General features: G+C 41.5%; 1 protein-coding gene across 5 annotated transcripts in view; it reads right to left on the bottom strand.

Moving 5' to 3' along the window:
- The window catches only part of MYPN (myopalladin), a 186931-nt gene that overhangs the window by 1448 nt on the left and 163168 nt on the right, over nucleotides 1-22315 (bottom strand). For all 5 annotated transcript variants that reach the window (XM_089687761.1, XM_089687758.1, XM_089687762.1 and 2 more), the window contains 8 exons: nucleotides 19742-19883; nucleotides 16966-17187; nucleotides 13716-13865; nucleotides 9522-9604; nucleotides 3635-3761; nucleotides 3332-3539; nucleotides 2354-2519; nucleotides 695-828 (listed from right to left, as the gene is read on the bottom strand). In XM_089687761.1, coding sequence (XP_089543887.1) covers nucleotides 695-828; nucleotides 2354-2519; nucleotides 3332-3539; nucleotides 3635-3761; nucleotides 9522-9604; nucleotides 13716-13865; nucleotides 16966-17187; nucleotides 19742-19883 — 1232 coding nt within the window. The remainder of the gene's footprint in view (nucleotides 1-694; nucleotides 829-2353; nucleotides 2520-3331; nucleotides 3540-3634; nucleotides 3762-9521; nucleotides 9605-13715; nucleotides 13866-16965; nucleotides 17188-19741; nucleotides 19884-22315) is intronic.

Below are 22315 nucleotides of genomic sequence, written 5' to 3' on the forward strand. Positions count from 1 at the left end.
ACTTCTAGTCCTAGCAGACAAGAATAGGCAGATCCTGGTGTTACTAGGAAAGGAAGATTCCGAGAACAATATAAACTGGATAAACTTTCTAACCTGCCCTCAATCTACTTAATAATTTTGTTTTTGCAGTTGTGTCTGTCCTTATCAGAGATATCCAGTGAGTAAATGAAGGTAAATCTCCCCAAAAAAGGGCACAGCAATAAAACAGAGTTTCTCACCCATCATCTGCACTTTATAGATAAACTAAAATAAATATAATGGCTGGGAATGGGCTTTAAGAGAGACACTCCGATAAACTCTCCACACAATGAAATACATAAGAAGTCACTACATGAAATTTAATTTAATTTGATATGTAAATATATCCCAGGTGACAGTAAAATTTATAGTACAGTGAAGATATGAACATATACACAGTGAACATATGAATAGACCAAGTAGCTCTCTCTCTATCCAGCTTTTATGGCAATATCTAATAAAATGTTCACCTATCATACAACTCTCTGTGGTTAGGTACAGTTCCCATACCACTCTTCTTGGTAACATGCATCTCTTATATTACATTATCACATAACATGCAGGTCTCATAACACTCTTTATGGTACATTTTTACCGGTCCAAAAAATTACTGCATTTTTGTTAATATAACTTAGTTATACTCTGTTATTTTCATATATTATGTACTTAAACCTACCATATATGTCAAGTCTAGCAGTACAGGACACAATCCCTGCTTCATTCTTTGCCGACAATGTATACCACCCTGCGTCCTCTTTTTTAGCTGGCTGGATCAGAAGGCACACATACCCTGTGGCATCCTGGTGCATACTACAAGAACAAGACATATCTTTCTCAAAATATTGAAAAAAAAATATTACTAATTAATGTAGGGCAAATATAGATGGGAATTTATAATCCCCATTTATCATATGTCATAACCCTGTTGAATAATATTTAGCAGACCACAGGACCTCAGTACTGTCAAGTAAAGTAAAAGGTGTAAAGTTTTACACCTTTTGGTCAGGAGAATGTTGAGTGAATCATCTTTTGATCCCCAGGAATGATAATAAGAAATCTCAGGAAAAAATAGATCCCAACCATGATATCTCTCTTGATCATTATTTTGATCACATAGTATATGGAAGTAATTAAACAGATGTCTGTTGTAGTATTATACACAATGACAGTGAATAGAACATTTAATTTCAAAACTGCATTTAGGAGTAAAATATATCCCCCTTAGAAATAAGTATACTTGTCTAAACGTTGCTATGTATATTGGTACCAGCACACACCCTTAAGTAGTGTTGTTCAACCAACAGGTGGATGGAGGAATCCTCCTGCTGAGCTATTGCAATCTGACAGTGGGGAGATTTCCCCACTGTCAGTATACACTGAGCAGAGCTGCTGGCTATAGCCGGCAGTGCTGATCAAGCAGAAAATTTCTAACTTGGCAGTTGTACAGAAGTCAATCAGTAGAACAACCACCCTTTGAATTCTGATTAATGTATGGCCAGCTTTAGTGATTCTTTCCTGGGGGTGAAAAGTTATTGTGACATTTTGTTAGCCAGTCTATTGTTGTTGTTGCAATGGTTTCCAGGTACGCATGACTCCCTGGCATCAGAAGTGCCGATAAACTATCTTCCTTTCATAACATGTGTGATGGGAGTCACTTTGGGTGGGGGGCCCATGGAACCCAGCTCACTTTGGAGAGGTGGGGAGACCCCTGTCTCAGCTCATCATATCCCTCTTATGTGTAAATCACCCTGTGCCTGTTAGGGGTACAGGGTGATCTGTCCTAATATTGTGTGGGGGCTGTTGATTGTTTAATGGGATGTATGTGTTTATGTGTATTAGCTTAGTGGGGGGGGGGTGTCTCCAGCAGCCCTCCCTCCTGATGGGACTGTCTGCTGGTGTGAAGTTTGAATACCTGTGTGTCTCTTGTCATTATGCAGGGAGGGGGGACTGTCCCCTGAGTGTATCTTGCATCTGTGTTCAAATAAACTAGTCTATCTTCTGGTTTACTTCAAGACTGGTGTCGTCTAGTCTTGTATGGTCGGCTGTGGTGTCTGTTGTCAGTGTTCGGACGGGGAAGCAGTATTCTAATGGAAGTACTCAAGCGCAGTCTGGGTCGGTTCCATTACAACATGCATGCTAAAGATATATTGGGCTATATAATTATGAAACAGTCACATGTAAAAATGATTAACTGCTGGTTAGACTGCATCCTTTTATGAATTTGTGGCTTACTTTAATCCCACCCAAAAGCTTTATTACAAAAGTATATTTGTATTAACACATGACAGCCAAGTTAACACAGATAGTCATGATAATGAACAGTGTCAGTACATACCTTATCCTATGTTTGTAGGCTGGAATGGTTTCATTGTCTTTCTTCCAGTAGAAGACAGGGGGAGGCATCCCAATAACTCGACTCTCTAACCTAACTGGATGACCCTCTGGCACCCCAGAGTTCTGCAGCTTTTCCAAAAATATGGGTGGTCTCTGCACTTCCTTTGCTGAGAGAAATTGGGAAAATTGCAGGAAGGTAAAACAGGTGTATTTTTTTACGAGAAATGACTCATTTATAGGAAATGTCTATTTTCATACTTGTAAAATAAATATAATCTATAATAAGTAATTTTATACAAGCCATTTTGTAATACGAAGGCATAGGGATGACCATCACCCTCAGTGCTGGGAACACTGTGCCAACAACTACCAGTGTTAAATGCCCAGTACTAATACCTACTATAATATTAAAACTACTAAAGAGACACTGCCATTTTCCTCTGAGCCTATGATATTCTCCTCTCCAGCCACTACTTTTGTCCTAGCCAGTAAAAATGTAGTGCTTTCTGGCATGGTGGGGCCAATGACCTCCACTCATGGTGCAGTACAGTCAATAGTTAGGCCTAGTATTGTCACATGTCAGATGGGGTGATGTCACCTGACACCAGTCAACACCAAGTTTTTGGTGGTGGTTATGACAGGTAATTGAGGTAGCTGTACACAGGCGCTGTGACCTAATGGGCAAAGTGATAGTGCCACTTTAATTTAATTTTAGTAATTTTGTAGAACATTATGCTCTGGGAAATACAACTCTCAGGATAATTATCAGTAAGTACTACAGGTCTGTCTGTGCTTGCAGTACTGATTTCAAATAGAAACAGATACAAGCCACAGTTACTGCATTTTGTAATACACTGGTTAAAATTTGACCTGCAGTTATCAATGATTTTAGTTTTTTTAGCAAGTGACTGGTAAAGCCAATCAGTGCTTACCTACTATTCACTCTAGATATAAAATAACATATCACATGCAGTCTTACCCATCACACTCAGCTCTAAGCTGAATGAGTTTTGTCCTGTCTTATTGGTGGCAATGCAGGTGTATGTCCCGGCATCAGCTTGTGAAAGAGGATCGATGAGAAGTGAGTGAATTCCATTCTCTCTGACCAACATTTTGTGAGTGGCATCTGATGAGACGGGTATTCCATTAAGAAGCCACATAATGTCTGGTGGCGGTAGACCACTCACCTGTTAAAACAAGTCACTTTGGAATTCCTTTCTTTGAATTAGTATAGGAAAGACATTTACTAGAATACCATTTAGTAGACCTCTATATTTCTTACCTTGCAGTCTAACCTGCATAACCGCCCTTCATGTGCCACCATATCTCCAGGAGCTTGGAGAAAGTATGGCCGGAAGAATCTCTCCTGTACAGATTCACTTTCCACTTCTGCCTGACGTGGCCGCACCCTAAGCAAGCGATATGTAAGTATAGTAAAATAGATGCATGCATTGCTTGATAACAAGACAAAATGTAGCAAAATGTGTAGAGATTCTTCGACCACTTAGGATTCTATTTATAATGGAAAGAGGAATCTGCTCTCCACAGGTCAATGCTCTAATTACTTCACATTGCACTTGCTTTTTTTTGTTTCATTCACAAAATACACGGGATAGAGTCATGCCTGCAGTGTCCTTCAGAGTGTTCTCTGCATAGCAATGACACCAAAAATTGACAAGGTTCTAACCCTCCTTACTTTAAGATGTGGATGGTTGAAGAGAGCAAATATGGCAGTCAATATGCTTGCTGAGATGCCAGATATTGTTAAGGGACTGCGAGAAAAGAACATTTTTAAATTGTGCAGCTAAATGATTGATTGCATTTTCTTCCAACCTTCCTGGCAACTATGTAGGCCTTTCTGAGCATTCTCCACACATGATCTATAAGTACATCATCTCCTTTATGTATTGGAACAGAAATATGGTAGCTGCCATTGCTGACTTGTTTTTAAAGTTATGTGTTTTAGGATTGTCGATCTGATTCTGGCTTCACTATGTAATTAATTACTCAGCAGAGCAAAACTGTGCTTTGCAAGGGTTTTCACCTTCAAAAGCAGGTCAGAGAGTGCAGGTTCCATATTACTGTCCTGTGTAAACGAAGTATTAATATATGTACCAGCAAAGTAGCACAGACTGCAGTTATGCATGGCAGCCAATCGTATTTCATCTCTTTCCTCTTTTGACTCTAGTCGACTGAAGTCTGAGTGTTTGTTCTTCATTCCAGAACTTTACACAGAATCAAAGCACTTTACACATTATCACTACATTTGTGTTTTCTTTAATATGTAAGCCTATTAATACTCATATACAGAAACAAATATCAGACCCTATTCAGTCACATGACTGTTGCTCTGCAGGAGGGGAAATCTTTCAGTAGGGACACTTCCAGTAAAAGCTGCCTGAGAGATTTGAAAAGCAACAAGTCCGATACCAAGTTAGCTCAATGTCTTCCCCAAGTTGACCTTTTGCACAAAACCCACCCACCTCAAGCAACTAAATAGCTCACTAAACAACAATCCTCCCCAAATTTTCCAAGCACATACTGTATGTCACCCATATACAGTAAACAACATTCTTTTAACCACCCTAAGGCCACCACGGTTTTTCCAAGATTGCACTACCAACAATTGCACAAGTGCTCAGAGATGATTTAGAGGCAGATATTACTTCAAAGGAAATTCAAAATCCTATCAAGTTTTTTATGCTTAATAAACAACTCTCACCTGTGGAGTCCACCATAACTTTGTGGAAGAAATTCTTCTGTATCCTTTGCTTTATGTCCTATCTGACAGCCACATTTAACAGCTTGCTCAAAGGCAAACCTTTCTGCACAAGTTTCCTAACAGCAGCCATGTGCATGATCCCCAAGCCATCTACTGATTTCTCTAATTGATCAAATCCCCCCACCTCCCATCTCACTACTGAATTTAGATGTCAAACTATTAGCCAAAACATTGACCTCTTGCCTCAGTACAGGTCTGCCCACCCTCATTTTCAAAGACCAAGTCAGCTACAGTATATTCCTGGCCAAAAGGCTAATGACCATATTTACAGAATCCTACAGCTTATTCAACAGTCTAAGTCACACTAATTACCCTCTATGTTACCTCCCCTCAATATTTTCAAGTTATTTGACTCCCTCTCTTGTGACTATTTTTTCTATTTCTTAGAACAATAGGGCTTTAGAGCTTATGGCTTGGAGTCCTATATCATAATCTACCAACTCTTATTCTGGGTGTTGGCCATCCCATTCTCCTACTCTTGGTGGAGCATGCCAGGTTGAAGGAAAGAAAAAATTGCATAATGTAAGGCATGCCTTAGTCTGGGAGCCTATATGACTGCACCTATTTCATTTAACAATCTACTAAGGCTCCACCCAGCCATGAGAAAATATTCTCCAAAGAAATCCTATTTCATTACCTGAAAGTCTGGAACAATATTAACCATGCCTTTTATATACATGGGCCAGACGGGAGCAGTGCAGGGGCGGGTGGCCATTTATAAACGTGCCCCTTGCTTCTCTGCTTGTGCGCTCTCCCTGGGAGCATGCAGCACCACGATCCTCTGTGTGAGGTCCCGATCATGTGATCACCGATTGGCCAATCAGTGATCACATGAATAGTAGTAAACAAGATGCCACTTCCTGACATCATTGCTTACTACTAGTGAAATCTGTGAATGATCACAGAGATCACATGGTACAGGGCTATTGACAACAGCCTTGCACCATGTAACAAACTGTGACCAATCACAGCTCGCACAGTATTTCTCAGTGGCTGCAAGAATGCAGCCAGAGAGAAAGAGAAATTATTGCTTTCACAGCCTTTATGGGTGTAAAAGCAATCAGTGTAAAAAAAAAAAAATTTTCATCACCCCCCACAAGTAATACAGTGTCACTATGGTGACACTGCACTACTAGGGTGACAGTATGTAAAAAAAACAAAAACCATAAATAATAATATAAAAAAAAATAAAAATGTAAAAATATTTTTTCAAAAATTATAATTTTTGGTTATAAACTGATTTGGGTTATTTTATTTCACTAAAAAGATAACTGAGTACATTTTGGCCAAGATTTATGAAGAAAGATTATTTATTTGCAAAATTTTATAAGAAAAACACTTTTTTTTCAAAAATTTTTGACTTTTTCATTTATATAGCAAAAAAATAAAAATCCCAGTGGTGAATAAATACCACCAAAATAAAGTTTTATCTGTCTTAAAAAAAATGCTAAAAAAGTCTAATGGATACAGTGTTGCATGACCACGCAATTGTCATTCAAAGTGTGATAGCGCTGAAAGATGAAAATTGGCCTGGACAGGAAGAGGGTAAAAGTGTCCGGACTTGAAGTGGTTAAATGCTCCAGTAAATGAATATCCCCAGTTTGCCTCTATCCTCAATTCTAGGTAATCCTCTTTTTTTTTTCCTTAATATGACTCCCCTGTTAGCTTCTGTTTTTGGCACAGTGGCTAAATGGTTAGCACTTCCACCTGGCAGTACTAGGGTCATTGGTTCAAATCCCAACCATGGCACCACCTTCCTGGAGTTTCCTGTCTAAATTGGCCTAGTATGTGCATGTATGAATGTGAGTTAGGGACCTTAGATTGTACACCCCTTGAGGGTAAGGGACTGATGTGAATGTACAATATATATATGTAAAGCGCTGCGTAAATTGACGACGCTATATAAGTGCCTGAAATAAAAAATAAATAAAATAAGATGCATAACCCCTAACCTTGGGACAGTGCTGATTGGCCCTGTAATAATCACATGCACTCTCCCAAGAAATAAAAACCTCTCTAGCAATACACACCAAACTGAGCATGTGCAGAGTGACTCCACACAATATGTCTTATCAGGTGATAAGAGGGGGACACTGGAAGAAGGGGAGGATCAGAGAAGTCAGGATCAAACAGCATTTTTACACAATGCAGAGGATTAACCCCTTAGGTTCCACAGTGAGTATAACAAGCATGCTTTACTGCATATACAGACTGATTTTACGGTTTTGGGTTTATTAACACTTTAAAATTGTCTCCTGGATCTACAGCCTAATGATGTCACACAGTTTTTCCCTCCCTAACATATGTCTCAAGCTAGGAAAAGGAGCTTAGTTACCTCTCCCCAGTGAGAGCTGAAGTAAAATCTGGGCCTCCACAAACAAATGAACTTTAGATTCATCTGTTATGGAAACTAAATTTTAATGTATCAAGTTGATGGTACTTTGTCCTGGTGCAAATCTCTCACTCTGTACCCGGCTTATTGTCTGCTTGTTTTAGAGGTTGCCAGTCTCATGGTTCCTTTATGCACACATGGTGGGACTGCCCTATTAGCGGAAGGTTCTGGGCCCTTGTTTACATTCTCTTAGCAACACTGCTGGGTTGTCCCTTTAGCAGACACTCAGTGAAGGCACTTCTAAAAAAGAAACCTTTGAGAAGCTTAGCCTCGGAAACCCATCTAATTAGATATGCTTTTAGCAGCCTAGAAAGAAATAGGCCATCCCATTTCCAGGCTTCCAGTACACCTATATGTGCCCCACAAAACTAACAGCAATATGAACAGATAAAATAGCACATTGTCCCCTATATGTGACCCTCCTTCCTGTACTTTCAACTTCCTACCCCACTCTCTTCCTTGGCCCTATCTTCCATGCCATTCCTGTGTACATAACACTCTACTGCCCCAATACTTGCCCCCCCACTTCTTTTTAGGTTTGAGCCTTTCCTTACACTTTTCTACAACCCCTTAGCCTGTTGATTCTCATTCTATAATCCTTCCATGCTCTGTTGCCTGTGTTTAAGCCCCACTGCCCCCATTTTTAATGCTCACTCCCTCCATTCCCACACACACCATTTATGCCGACCTCCTTACACCAGCACTATCCCTGTTAATGCACTTCCAGTCTGAGGTTTTGTAAATCATAATGGTCCTCCTTAGCTCTCTCCTATTTGTACTTGGAGTCTGTTTCTGCTCCTTCAGTTTATCTGAAATGATTTCTGTGGATTTCTTTTTATATATAATCTTGTACTCGGGGCGGACTGACAACTCATGGGGCCCCCAGGCAATAGGGGATCATGGGGCCCCTGTGTCCTTGCCCAAACTCAAAAAAGCCTATGAAAAAGGCACCAGGGGCATCTCACGGGGCCCCCTACTGACCCCGGGCCCTCGGGCAGTGCCCGAGTTTTCAAATGGTGAGTCCGCCTCTGCTTGTACTATATATGTATACAATGTTTAAATGTAAAAACAAAACCTTAAAGTTGTTGTAAACGTACATTTAAAAAAAAATTACAACCCCTAACAAACAAGTTCATACATACCTGCTCTTTGCAATGGAATTGCACAGAGAGGCCCTGAACCTCCTCTTCTCTGGTTCCCCACTGGCATTCCTGGCTCCTCCTCTCTATCCAGTGCCCCCATAGGAAGCCACTTCCTAAGGGGGCACTTGTGAGGGCTCGCTCATGAGCCCTGCTGTCTACGTCCATTGATACAGACTCGGCCCTGGCCCCTGCTCCCTCACACTGGCTTTGATTGACAGCAGCAGGAGCCAATGGTGCCCCAGAAAAGCCTGTGAGAACTGAGTGGAGAGAAGAGCTCTAGATGTGCACAGCGCTGGATCAAAAGATGGCTCAGGTAAGTAAAAGGGGGAGTGAGAGGGGATACTGATGTGTAAACATTTTTTTACCTTAATGCAAGGAATGCATTAAGGTAAAAAATGGTTAGGCTTTATAACCACTTTAATAAAAAAGAAAATCTGTCATTGCATTATTTTGGAGAGATTTTCTTGTATCTTGGGGAAGTAAATGCAATTCTTTCCAGTAGGACACATATACCAAAATGAACTATGACAGTGGTTTTATCCATTCCTTACTCTCTCCATAACTAAAAAAAGATTGGGTAGTCTACAGATGGCTGAACCTAGATGAACAGCAGTAGATGGAGTATCTGGGTTTCCTTCCAGTCCTTGTGCCAGTGCCTCCAACAAGCTTTCAATGCATTCTTTTATAGTACCTCTAATGGGTCCTCGTGTTTTGGATGCCCCTCTGTAAATAGCAGCACAAACTACACAGGTAAAACATAAGTCCCTGCACTTGGGAACCATGAGTATTCCACTCTTATAGGTCAGTATGAAAAGTGATAATCAATGTTAGGAGTATGTAATAAAGACATTACCTGTGGGCCAGTACAGTAGGAATTGAACGAGGACGTAGTGGAGCTGACTGTACAAGTAAATGTCCAGAGCAGCTGATTCTTCCCTGAAAAATAAAATATAATCTATATTAGTATTGGTGAAGGATAACATAAGAAAGTGTTAAGGTTGTACTTGATACTGAGTACGACATTTAAGGGCATAGTTGTTACGCAGTTATCTGCTCATCTATGGGCACCCTTTCAACACTACGCAAATCTGTGTTGAGTACTTCTGATATAACAGAAGGCTGCCAATTTTATTTATGAATTCCCAAAATAAAGCTGTGGTCTTTATTATAAAACTTTGCTTAACCACTTGCCTACCAGGCACTTATACCCCCTTATTTACCAGGCCAATTTTCAGCTTTCAGCGCTGCCGCACTTTGACAATTGCGCGGTCATGCAACATTGTACCCATATGAAATTTTGATCATTTTTTTTCTCACAAATAGAGCTTTCTTTTGGTGGTATTTAATCGCCACTGGGCGCTTTACTTTTTGCGCTAAAAATAAAAAAAGTGTAAAAAATTTGAAAAAAAAAAAAGTTTCTTTGTTTCTATTATAAAATTTTTCAAACAGGTATTTTTTCTCCTTCACTGATGTGCGTTGATGAGGCAGCACTGATGGGCACTGATAGGCGGCACTGATGGGCACTGATAGGCAGCACTAAAGGGCACTGATAGGCAGTACTAATGAGGTGGCACGAATAGGCGGCACTGATAGACAGCACTAATGAGGTGTCACGGATAGGCGGCACTAATATGCAGCACTGATAGGCGGCACTGATAGGTGATACTGATGATGGGTACTGATAGACGGCACTGACTGGCATCACTGCTGGGCACTGACTGGCGGCACTGACTGGCACAACCCCTGGGCACTGACTGGTGGCACTGACTGGCAGCACTGCTGGGCTGCACTGGTGGGCAGCACTGGTGGGCAGCACTGGTGGGTGGGCACGGGTGGGTGGCACTGGTGGGCACAGGTGGGTGGGCTCAGGTGGGTGGCACTGCTGGGCACAGGTAGGTGGCACTTCTGGGCACAGGTAGGTGGCACTGCAGAGTGGCACAGGTGGGTGCACTGCTGGGCACAGGTGGGTGCACTGCTGGGCACAGATGGGCGGAGCTAGTGGGCGCACTGCTGGGCACAGGTGGGCGGAACTTGCGGGCGGCACTGCTGGGCACCGATCATCAGGGCACTGATCATCAGTGCCCTGATGATTGGTGCCGATCCCCGCTCTGACAACTGCCGGTTCTCGGCAGTACTTTCCTCACGATCTGACAGCGTGAGGAAAGTGCAGCCGAGAACCGGCACTTGCATTTTCCTCTGATCAGCGTGTCATTGGACACCTCTGATCACGTGGTAAAAGGCTGCTGTGATTGGCCTTTTACCACATCACGTGATCAGCTGTGTCCGTAGGACACAGAGATCACGGAGATCGCCGGGTGCGCGCCCCCTGGGGCGGGCAGGAGAGCGCGTTCTGGGAGGACGTCATATGACGTCCACCCAGAACTGGCCGGCCGCAGTGCAGCCGTCATTCGGCTATCTGCGGTCGGCTACTAGTTAATGTGTCAAACTGTAATTTCAGTATAAAATAACATTCCCCTTGTTAGTTGTTTTATATGGTCAGTTTTAATTATTACATCCGAAGACTAAATATACGAGGGCTGTTGAAGTCAAACTGGTACTTTTGAGTTTATATAATAAAAGAACAAATTTCAAGTGGAAACTGCATTTATTTTCCAACATAGTCCCCTGCTACATTTATACACTTATCCCAGCGTTTAAAGCAGAACTCCACCCAAAAGGAGAAGTTACGCTTGTCTGCCTCCCCCCTTCCACTGCCACACTTGGCACTTTTTTGGGGGGAGCGGGTACCTGGTTTTGACAGGTAACCGCTCCCACTTCCGAGTCAGATCGCTATGGTGATGTAAGTTTGGCCCCCCTCCTAACCTAGCAGTCTTGTGGGACACTTCACAGGTCCTAGAAGACTGTGACCCATTCAGAAGGCACAGTATGCTTTGCGCATGTGCAGTAGGAAACTTCTGGTTTCTCTTATTGAAGAATCGGCTCAGTTGAGGACATCACTGGACCCCTGGACAAGTAAATGCCCTTATATTAAAAGTCAGCAGCTACAGTATTTGTAGCTACTGACTTTTAATGTTTTTTGGGGGGGGGGGGCTCGGAGCTTTGTTTTAACTAATGCCTGGGAAGCTTCAACATAGAAAGATTTGTCAGTACTCCGGAACCATCCTTGGACTCCCTGCTTCACTTCGTCATCATTGTGTTCACCAGTCTCACAGAAAGTCTCTTGTGCAATTTCACAACAGGCTATGCACTGATTATCCAGGATCAAGTGTTCTACATGCTGAATGCTCACAGGATGACTGCTGTAAGCTGGGAACCACCATGGCTGGGATCATCACTGACTGACGTACGGCCATCTTTGAAACATTTACATTATCAAACTGCGGCTCAGCGTCTGATCACTGTACTGTGCTTGAAGTCTTCTGTAGATATCCACCGGTTTTACGCCTTCGTTCACAAGAATCCTCATAACCACGCGCTTTTCCATACATGCTCTAACACTGTTGTCTGCCATCTCAATTAACGGTCAATGGACTGGCCTGCGACATGTGCGCTGCCTATCAGTAACAGGACACATTTGCCACCTACTACTGTGTGTAGTAGTGCCATGCTAGCATCCCTTTTTATACTTGTAAAATGAAAAGTCCCAGTTTGACTTGAACACCCCTCGTATTATTCAGCCTGTGCCTGGCATTGCAAGTAACAACCTTGCCATCTTGTGGCCATAATGACTTGTGATTTGTCTTTGGCTTCATTTACACAGCCATCTAAATTTCAGAGTTTAGCTAAGTTCAGAAGACCTTTCTAAAACCAGCTGGACTCACACAATGCAAAGTAATCCTATTCATACGTTATTCATACATCATGATTAGCAGCGTTTATGCTGGCCATACATTCTACAATTTTCCTATTCAATTTCGTTTAGACTTACCATCAACTATGTAGTGCAAGGGCCTGTCTGATTGTATACAAATTGAAAGTGTTCAAGTTTGACCTCATATGATATGACATTGGTAAATCTAAAGGAAAATTGTACAAGAATGTTGTATAATGTACGACCAGACTTAGTTGCATACAGTTTAGTTGTGTTTAAAAGAAGGAAAGTGATACGTCCAGGGTTGACTATCTGTAGCTATTTAGAGGTATTATTATTATTATACAGGATTTATATTTGCAGCCCATTGCTCATTGTGTTTATCTGCAGATAGCTGCCGTGCGTTTAGCAGCAGAAAACGACACACTTCCCCTTTTCTTTATGAAATGTGCTGGGTTTGCAAACAGGTTGTGAGTTTGCAGCCATTTTTCTGTGTACATAGAGGAGAAAAGGCAGCTTGTGGTTACCTGTGCCTGTGCTGACATTCCCAGCAGGATCACTGATTACCTGCAGCAGCTGACATCACCCCTCTCTGACACAATGGTAAGCGCCAGCTTTGCTCTGCACTCCATTTCAATTCCACAGCTCCATCAAATTGATCAGAAAACTTCCCACAAAGTGGAAGAGGAGGTGCTTACATCCCCTCAAGAATGGGGTATTTGGAAAAAAAAGGACATAAAAAAACCATACTGATGCACCTAAACACAGCTGAACTCATTTACAAGCCGCAACTATTTGCAGGAAATATTTCAACTTTGTCAAGTGCAGCTTACTGGCTTTTAACTGCTGTCAGATACAAAAGTCCATGTGAATGCAGCCTTGTATTCAAATGTTCATATGGTTTGCCTAACATTTTCCCCCTAAAGAGTTAAGATTATAATGTAAATTAACATAAAATGATACAAATGAACCACTATTTTACTGTTTGTTTTGTTTTTATACAAGGTTCAAGCAAAACAGAACAATAATAAATGCAATAAATGTACGAAATCTATTTAATGTATATAGCAGGTAACAGTAGTATGCTATAGTATGTACAAAATTACTGGACCAATGTTTTGTAACTAGTTTAGATGTAAATAATACTTAGGGTTAAATTAATGAAAAATGAATTTGTATATAGAATCTAATAATCTGGAAAAAAATGTTTTTTTCTTAGAAATGCTAAAAAATTTGCATAATATTTAAATTTCACATAAAAACTGTTCTTATTACCTGAGGATTTGCAGCCATGATTGTATAATTTCCGTCATCATCATTATTGGCATATTCTATATGTAAAGAGCAGGATCCATCTGCTTCTCTCCTCATTTTACAGTGAACATTTTTCTTTGAAATCTGTTTTCCATCTTTAAACCAGTATACCTAAAACAGTTACAATATCAAAAACATAATATAAAATTAGCTTTAGCCTGTTACAATTAAAAACTAGTATAGGTGCTCAAAGATTTGTAAATTTGGTGCTGTGACCTCTAGCTCAGTATAGTGCTGGGAGCTCAGGCTGTAGTGGATTTTGCCATATCTGTAGCACTACCCCCATAGGAGTTGCTGAATTTTTGGGTCCCCCTATAGTCCTGCACAGCCAGGCAACATGCATTTTGCACATACTTGCATTCTGTAGACAGTAAACAGTCCTTGAGCTTGTTTTTTTAGTTTATTAGGGGTATTGAACTTGGATGGGTTGTATGGGATGCCCAAGGAACAGTGAACTAAGGACAAACTCCTTAGCAAATATGTACAAGTCTTCACACAGCAGAAACTCTTCTTGGAGAGCTCTCCAGCCTCTCCGGGTGTACCACCCCATATCCCAGATAATCCTCTTATTCAGCTGCCAGAGGAAATTCCTGGGCAAGGGGATCCAGTGCCTGCCACTTTAAGATGAAACAGTCCTGGGTAAGGAGCTAATCAGATTTCCCACCAGAGTGCTCTTTTCCCTACTCACTCAGTCTCTGTCCTGCAAGCTGATTTAGGTAGGTGGCTGCCTTCAGGCTGGCCCCTTTCCTGGCTATACAGGTGCTCCTTGCTCTGGGGGCCGGTGAGCCTGAGCTATCCTACTTTCCAGCTTCCTGCCTGTAGGTAGAACCTTTCCCACTAGGCCCCCTCCCAGGCTCCTGCATCTCAGCTTTCCTCACATCTTTCACCCGAACTCTCCTGCTGCTGAGCAGGCTCAGTCATACTTATGGATTGCTTTGGTCCCATTCCAAGCCTCCTGCTTGGAGATTGGCCAGAGTCCCTTGAGCATGCAGACCAGATCCTCCTCACCTCCACCCACTGCTTCTAGGATCTTCTCCAAGATTCTAGAGCAGGGGAAAATATCAAAGGACTGATCTACAGAGCGTCTCAGCCCTGACCTGAATTTGACTGAGCTGACTATTATCCAGGCTGCTACTCAGCCCTTCTGACATAAAAATAATCAGCTAGCTCCCCCTAGCTAACTAGGAGGGTGCTACATATTTATTTATGGTTAGTGTATACAAAGCTGGTCTTGTTTTTGGTAGATGCTTGAGAGTTAAACCACTTAGTAGTGTGGGAATGTTTGAGCACTACAATAAAATCCTGGATCTGCACATCTGCTGCATTATCAGGTATATGTTTGATGAATATTTCATTTATTTTATATCATGGAAAAAGCAACACAGATTTTTTCTGTTGAATATCCAAGACCTACAGTATATGAAACCAAGAGCTGACTCTGCAAACCAGGATCTGGCTCTTTAAAACTAAAGGATAAGTTCACCTTTTTACCAAAAATAGTAAACGCACACTTTTTTGCAGGTAAAAAAATGTGCATTTATTATTTTTGGTTGTAGTAGCCTGGAAACCATTGCACCACTGATCAACAGACAACTGGTGCCATGCAGGTCTCCTGCAAATCTGTCAGTATATCTGCTTGCCGGTACGGGATGTACGAGCAAGCAGATATACTGACAGGTAGACTCAATTAACTACCATGCGCTCCACAGCGCCATGGTAGTTCATTGAAAACTACAAGCTGATAGCCGCTAAGGCTGTCTCAGAGGACTGTGAATGAGTGAAGCGGCCGGAGCCCCGCATGGCCATTTTTTAAAAATTTGACAGATAATGAGGGGGTGGGGAGAGAAGATCCCCTGCCAGTTATCAAAGTGGGGGAGCGGGGGGAGCTGGGCTAGTGTATTCATAACCATGAACTGAATATGGGTGTAACACTTAACATGTTATGAAAGATGAATTCATCCTTTAAGCAGATGGAGGCTGTACAGCTAGCACTAGACCATAATTACAATTAAATCCCAGTTTTCTGAATGGCATGAGGCCTGCTTCTATGGCTCATGTCCAGTGATTGCTATAAAGGCACCTCTGAAGTCCTAAAGCGTACCTAAAAGCATTTTTTTTTACTTTTGGATAGAGTGGAAAGGGATTACAAACTTTGTCAGGTTTTTACTGCTGCCCCAGTTAGGGAGATTCACCCTCTCTATTTGTCTTGTTTACCATTAATACTGAGAGTGACAGCAAAAACAAAATCCTTGGGTTATCACCAGAACCAGAATAGAGAGGAATCTTCCAATGGGGACATTAGTCTTGTGACCCTGGTGACAACCAGGATTTTCCTCATTTTGAAGAGATTATCTTTCACTTTCTGTTTTGGCTATGTGACAGGACGGAAAGGGAAACCTTCCAATGGAACATGGATGGCAGGAAACAACTCTAACAGTATATCCAAAATAAACAAGAAGTTCTGCTTTAGATCTACTTTATTTCACACACTATTGCTATACATGTCTGGCATTTATACCAACAGTTTCTGTTTAGTTGTGATGATACAGATACTGAAGATATTCTAGGTTTGGTTCTTAATGCTGAGGTAAAAGATTGGTCTAATTTAACAGATATTCACAGATGTAGATACATCTATGCTATACTTTTACACTGGTGTAATGGTAACAGTCAAAGGGCAGCTTATCCATTCATTTAAAAAGAAACTACAGTGGTTTTAGGTTAACTGTATGGGTACAAGCTAATAAACATATTGTATATCACTATTCTCATTTGTGTAAAATCTCCATTTTAAACTTAAACATTGGATTTAGGTTGTTTTTATTCTTTCATGAGTGCAGTGCATGTTTTGCTGTCTTAGAAAGCCCAGCACTAGCTTGCTCTTGTCTATTGCTCTTGCAGAAAGGAGATCCAGAGGAGGCTGTGCAGGAGAGGAGGAGATGGTGCGCCTCTCCTCTGAGCCTTTAAGGTCTATGTGTGTCCAGAGATTCTGGTATTCTGTACAATACAACAGAAAATCATCAATCTGAAATTCAGGAGCATCAGATTTGAACTTTCCACTAGTTTGCTACAAAAGGGTAACATTTATATGCAGTTATATCTGACTATATGGATATAAATAAAACATATCTTCCATTCCTGAACATATTAAATTAGAGAAAACATATGTAAAACACCATTCTCGTTAAGTGCTCCAAACCATTTCACTTACTTTAGGTATAGGTATCCCAACAACTTTACACATAAATGTGACTGATGCACCTTCTACAACACGGAAGTGTTTCAGTCTACGATCGAAGATAGGTGCAATGCATTTTCCTGTCGGGATCTCATCATGTTCTACTTCATCATCTGATTCATCTACCGGGGTGCGCTCCAAGCGAAACTCTATCTCATTCATCAGCCTCTGTTCGAAACTGGATATTTTATATTCCTAAAAGTATGGAAATTCAACACCATTCAGTTTCCTTAAAGCATTCTACCTTCTTTTTATTATAAATACAAAGATACGCTTTATTTGGAAGGATTACATTCCAAACATCACTAACAATCCCAGACAAAAAAAGAATGTCCTACACCAAGGTGTCTTTCTGCCAGTCTGCCTCACGTAGAATCACCAATGAACTGAAAATCCTCTACTTTTAAAAATGCTACTTGCCTGACTTTTGTACTGATTAATAGTCTTTAATTTTTGCAGAGTCACCGACCTGAAACCATAATGAAGATATGACTTTTCTAGTACTTTCCTCATATGCATACTTATTCTGAACCACTCAAAGAAAATGGGACTTAAGGTATCAGAATAAAGCCGACCATATATGGTTCGAATATCAGTCAGTTCAGCAGGGACAGGCTGAGATTTGAACCATCTATGGGCAGACTGACTGTACCTGTACAATACAATAAACATTGATACATATACACTATACATTTATTGACTTAGGTACAATCAGCATGTCAGATTTTTACATGCAATTATCTGCAGCAGCTATAGCCACTAGCAATAATTACTGTGCTCACTGCACCCCCTCTCCCACCAGCAGAACACAAAAGCTCCGCAGGAGGGATTCCCCCATCAACACTGACCTGGGGTTGCAGGAAAGAAAATTGCATCATCTATGGCCTGCCTTACAGCCAAGCAAATATTACCAATAAAGTTTTCCCTGCAATGGCAACTCCTATATTTTTCTCATGATAGGTTAATTTTAAAATAATACCTGGTGATCCTACCATGAATTCCTTGTTCAGGCACTTCCTGTTATAAAGTGTTGATTTGTCCCTGTCTCCTAATTGTGTGCCTGCATTTTATCCCTGTCTTATGCACCTCGGATTGAGACTATAAGTGGTCATGCTGATATACAGGCATTGTCCACTGCTGTCATTATCAGGAAGCCAGTCTAGAGGAGCTGACACTAGAGCGAGTGCATGAAGATAGGAAGTGGCTACACGAATCTAGGGGTGGGATCATCAAGTTAGGGTTTAAATCAACTTTAAAGCAATAAAGCAGAGCTTGACAAATTTTGCTAAAAAAATTAGGAGCTGGGAAGGGGGGGGCAGTGTGACAGGTGGGGTGCAGTGTCACACACACCTTGGGAAGCACCAGTCCTCCCAGCTCTCACCTGTTCAGCAGCGGCTCTTTCAGATGGTGTCAGTGGAGAGGGTCTGGTATCAGGAGGTTAGCTGAGACTGTATCCCTTCTCCACCAGGATCTCCAGAGGCAGTTGCAACAAAGAGCACCCTGACCTCCTCCTCCTTCGTGGGACCCTCCGCTGGCACCCCCCTGTCCTCACCCACCCTGCACCGCCCGGCACACACTGCCACTCCTCATCGGAGCCTGCCTGACAGCAGGCCCAGACCGCTCCCTGCACATAACTGGGATCCGCCACCTCTCCAACCTCCTCTGCACCCCAGTCTGTGTGTGGCTGCCCCTGTTCGGAATAGACAAGTAAGAAAACTTTTGTTGATCAGTGGCTGCAGCCACTGATCAATGTATTTGTACAGTGTAGGGTCCCTCTGTCAGAGTACAATATCGTAGTAGGGAAATTCATCCATCTACATCTTTTTTTCTGTTCAGCTTGTTCGGCCTGTCTATGGCCAGCTTTACACAGAAAAAAACAGAAATACAGAAACAAGCACCAGAACAAAACTGGATAAAAGAGTCCAAGGTAATTTTAACTGTAGGTAAATAAATCAAATAAAAACAGTCAATGTGTTTCAGGGTCAACAACACTCCCCATTCATCTGCGTTCAACACAGGATCGGGGGTGGACTGACCATTTGGAAACTCGGGCACTGCCCGAGGGCCCAGGGTCAGTAGGGGGCCCCATGAGACGCCCCTGGTACCTTTTTCATAGGCTTTTTTGAGTTTGGGCAAGGACACAGGGGCCCCATGATCCCCTATTGTCCGGGGGCCCTATGAGTTGTCAGTCCGCCCCTGCACAGGATACAACTTGGCTGGACTGGAGAAAACAGTGACTTCACATATCTATATTAGAACCAGTACTGAACTGTCCTCCTGGGATAATATCTTGACAGCAGTTGCTAAACCCTGATGAAGGGGAATGTTGCTGCCCCTAACATTTTATATGACGTATGTACCAATAATGATCTTGGAACTCTTTCATCTGGTTTTGGTCTGATGCTCCTTTCTGTATTTTCTCTGTTTTAGCTACTGTTGGGTGCCCATTAAGGGAAGCCTTGCTGCGTGAGACCTTCCTTGCCAAAGTTTTACATGCAATTATGAAAGTTCCCTGTATCTCTTTGAGTATGTTATTCTGGACTCATACAGTCGTGCCAGCTTTTGTATATTTAAGCAGAATTCCGGCAATTAAGTTATTTGTAAGGATTGCTGAGATTAGCACTCACCACAGTTATGTCATAAATACCAATACTTTTCCAAGCTGCGCTCTATGAAATGTTAGTCTCATGTGTGAATAGGAGGTACACTTTAATGTCTAATGGCTATATATTAGATTTACATTACACACCTGTTGCCGAGGGGGTGCTTCGTCTCTAAAAGAGAGTTTCTTTTCTAACTCCCGTACCACCAAATCCTTAGTTTCCCGAATTTGATCATGAGGTGTAAATCTTAAAGGATTCAAATTTTTCTTTAGAGTAGTTTGAAGAGGCCTGGGATTAAACAGACATTGTATTGTTACAATAGTATTACCTGCTACTTGAATCACATCTAGTTCAAGGCACAGAACAAAATGGTTCAAATCTGCATTCTGGTGACTAAAGATATTAGACATCAACCAATACAGGGGTTTAGACATGACTATTTGATCAAATTTTGTTTTTTTATCTAAATTTGTATTTGTTTTTTTGCATAGCAGGGAAAAGAGAAACATTCAACACTGATAACAAAAAAAAAAAGTACATGCTCATGTAAATTATAATATAGTTTATTTGACGTCTTCATATATTAAATTTTTGTATACCCATGAAGAAAGATGCTGTTTTGTAAAGACTAAAAAAATAACATTTGTGTGCATTCTTGTATTTAGTTTGAAGAGTATAGTCAAACGGTAGTTTGCCCCATGTTCTGCTATTTAGGGTGCTTAAAGGGGGAAAGTGGGTGTTTATGTTAAGGATAGGAAAAGGAGGTTAAAGTAAACTATGTAAGAGCAAGATAAGTATGAGTCTGATGTTCTATAGATCATCTGCATATTTAAAATGTAGTTAAAGCTAAAACTTTTTTTTAGTGTTGGAAAGCATTAGAACACCTTTCAGGTTTAATGCTATCCGGTGCTCTGTTAGAGAGATCTCCCCTAACTCACTGTCCCAGGACAACCTTTTCCTTAGACAGGAGGTAAAGGAAACACTCCAATAGCAGCAAAGACAGAAGTAAAATGCTTTTTTAAAGTTAAAGTGTTAATAAAGAATGCTTTTTTAAAATTAACAATAAACATGTTATTCTCACCTGCTCTGGGCAGTGGTATTGCACATCTATGGGGGCACATCGTGTCTGCTCGCTCCAGAGCTGTGTGTCTATGGAGTCGCACTCCATAGACTCACACTGCAGGGGTTAGCCCCACCCCCCACTTTCTTCTGAATGCATTTGATTGACAGCAACAGAAGGCCAATGGTTCCTGCTGCTGTTCGAGTCCCTGTGTGATCTGTTAGATAGTAATAACTGATGTATAGTTGAAAACCCTTTTGATTGATATGCCGCACACAAGGAAGTGGATTTCAGTCGATAGTAAAATTACAATTGTAACTTCCAATCATAAATTATCCATCACATCTCTGTTTCCACCATGTAATTTCATTACTTTATCATTTAGAAATACAATCATATTTATGAGCAAAGTATCTCAGTAATGTCGACTGATGCAAAACAATTAATAATATTCTGTCCAATCTACTCAGTTTTATTGAATCTGATCCAAAATTGAGTCTAAATTGATGAGAAGGAAAGTTATGACTACGTCGTTGTTTGTGAATTTGTTTTGATCAAAATGCATTATTTATAGGTAAAGTTGATCCAGGGGATATCCGATTGCCTCTCAGGGGATCTGGAAGGAATTTTTTTCCCTGCAGGAACAAATTGGATCGTGCTTTGCTGGGTTTTTTTGCCTTCCTCTGGATCAACTGTGGGTATAGGATTATAACTTTTTTTTTTCTGTGGTTGAACTGGATGGACTTTTGTCTTTTTTCAGCCAGGCTATGTAACTATGCAAATCAATTGGATTAAAAATTCAAAATGCATGTAGCCTCCATTACAGAGCCCTGGATAGCAGTTATCCCTGATAGGGCTTCTACCCTTTCTCCATTTTATTAGTGCAAAAAAAAAAAGCTTTGAGATAGATACAATTTAATTGCATTCAATAAATAATTCACAATATGGTGGAGATACTAAAGGAATAAAGTGTGTAGCGCCCTCTAGTGTACATAGTTTGTAACTGTAGTTAGAGGCTTGCTGGAAGCCTAGGTGTGAGTCAGAGAGTTTACTTTCGGGCCGACTGAAGGGCTCTACAAGTCAGTCCTCTGGAACCTCCCCCTGCTCTAGAAGCTTGGAGAAGTTTCCAGAAGCCAGTAGATGGAGGCCAGGAGGAGCTGATCTGCATATTAATGAGAGTATGACCAATCCCAGGCAGGAGGCTTGGCAGTGTGGCAGACTGGCCCATAAATATGAGAGAGCCTGGCCAGCAAGGGAGTTGGGTGGAAGATGGATTACTGAGGATTGTTGCTGTTATTCTATTAGGGGACGCCGGAGGAGGGGGGCTCTGCCTCCAGGCTGGAGGTCAAAAGGAAGCTGACAGATGGAGCTCCATTGCCTTACAGTTCATTAAAGAAGGACAGCCTGTTAGCCTAGAAGGGAATCAGCCCAGCAAAAGCCTGAAAGCAGTTCATCCAAAGCTGCAGAACACAAGGACAGAGTGAGTACCTCTATACCCAGGGCCTACAGGAGAGAGGACTACTAGGTGCAATATTTAACCAGTTCTCCCAGGGACAGTGCTGCAAGCCTGTTTCGGAATCTCTTGCTTCGGGATACTCTTCAAAAGACAGCCAGGTGGATGGATAATTCTAGCTGGGGTCTGAAGAGGTTCATTTAGAGA

The sequence above is a fragment of the Staurois parvus genome, unplaced genomic scaffold (genome assembly GCF_062004578.1).
Source record: "Staurois parvus isolate SC_StPar_1 unplaced genomic scaffold, SC_StPar_1.0 ptg000437l, whole genome shotgun sequence".
Lineage (NCBI taxonomy): Eukaryota > Metazoa > Chordata > Amphibia > Anura > Ranidae > Staurois > Staurois parvus.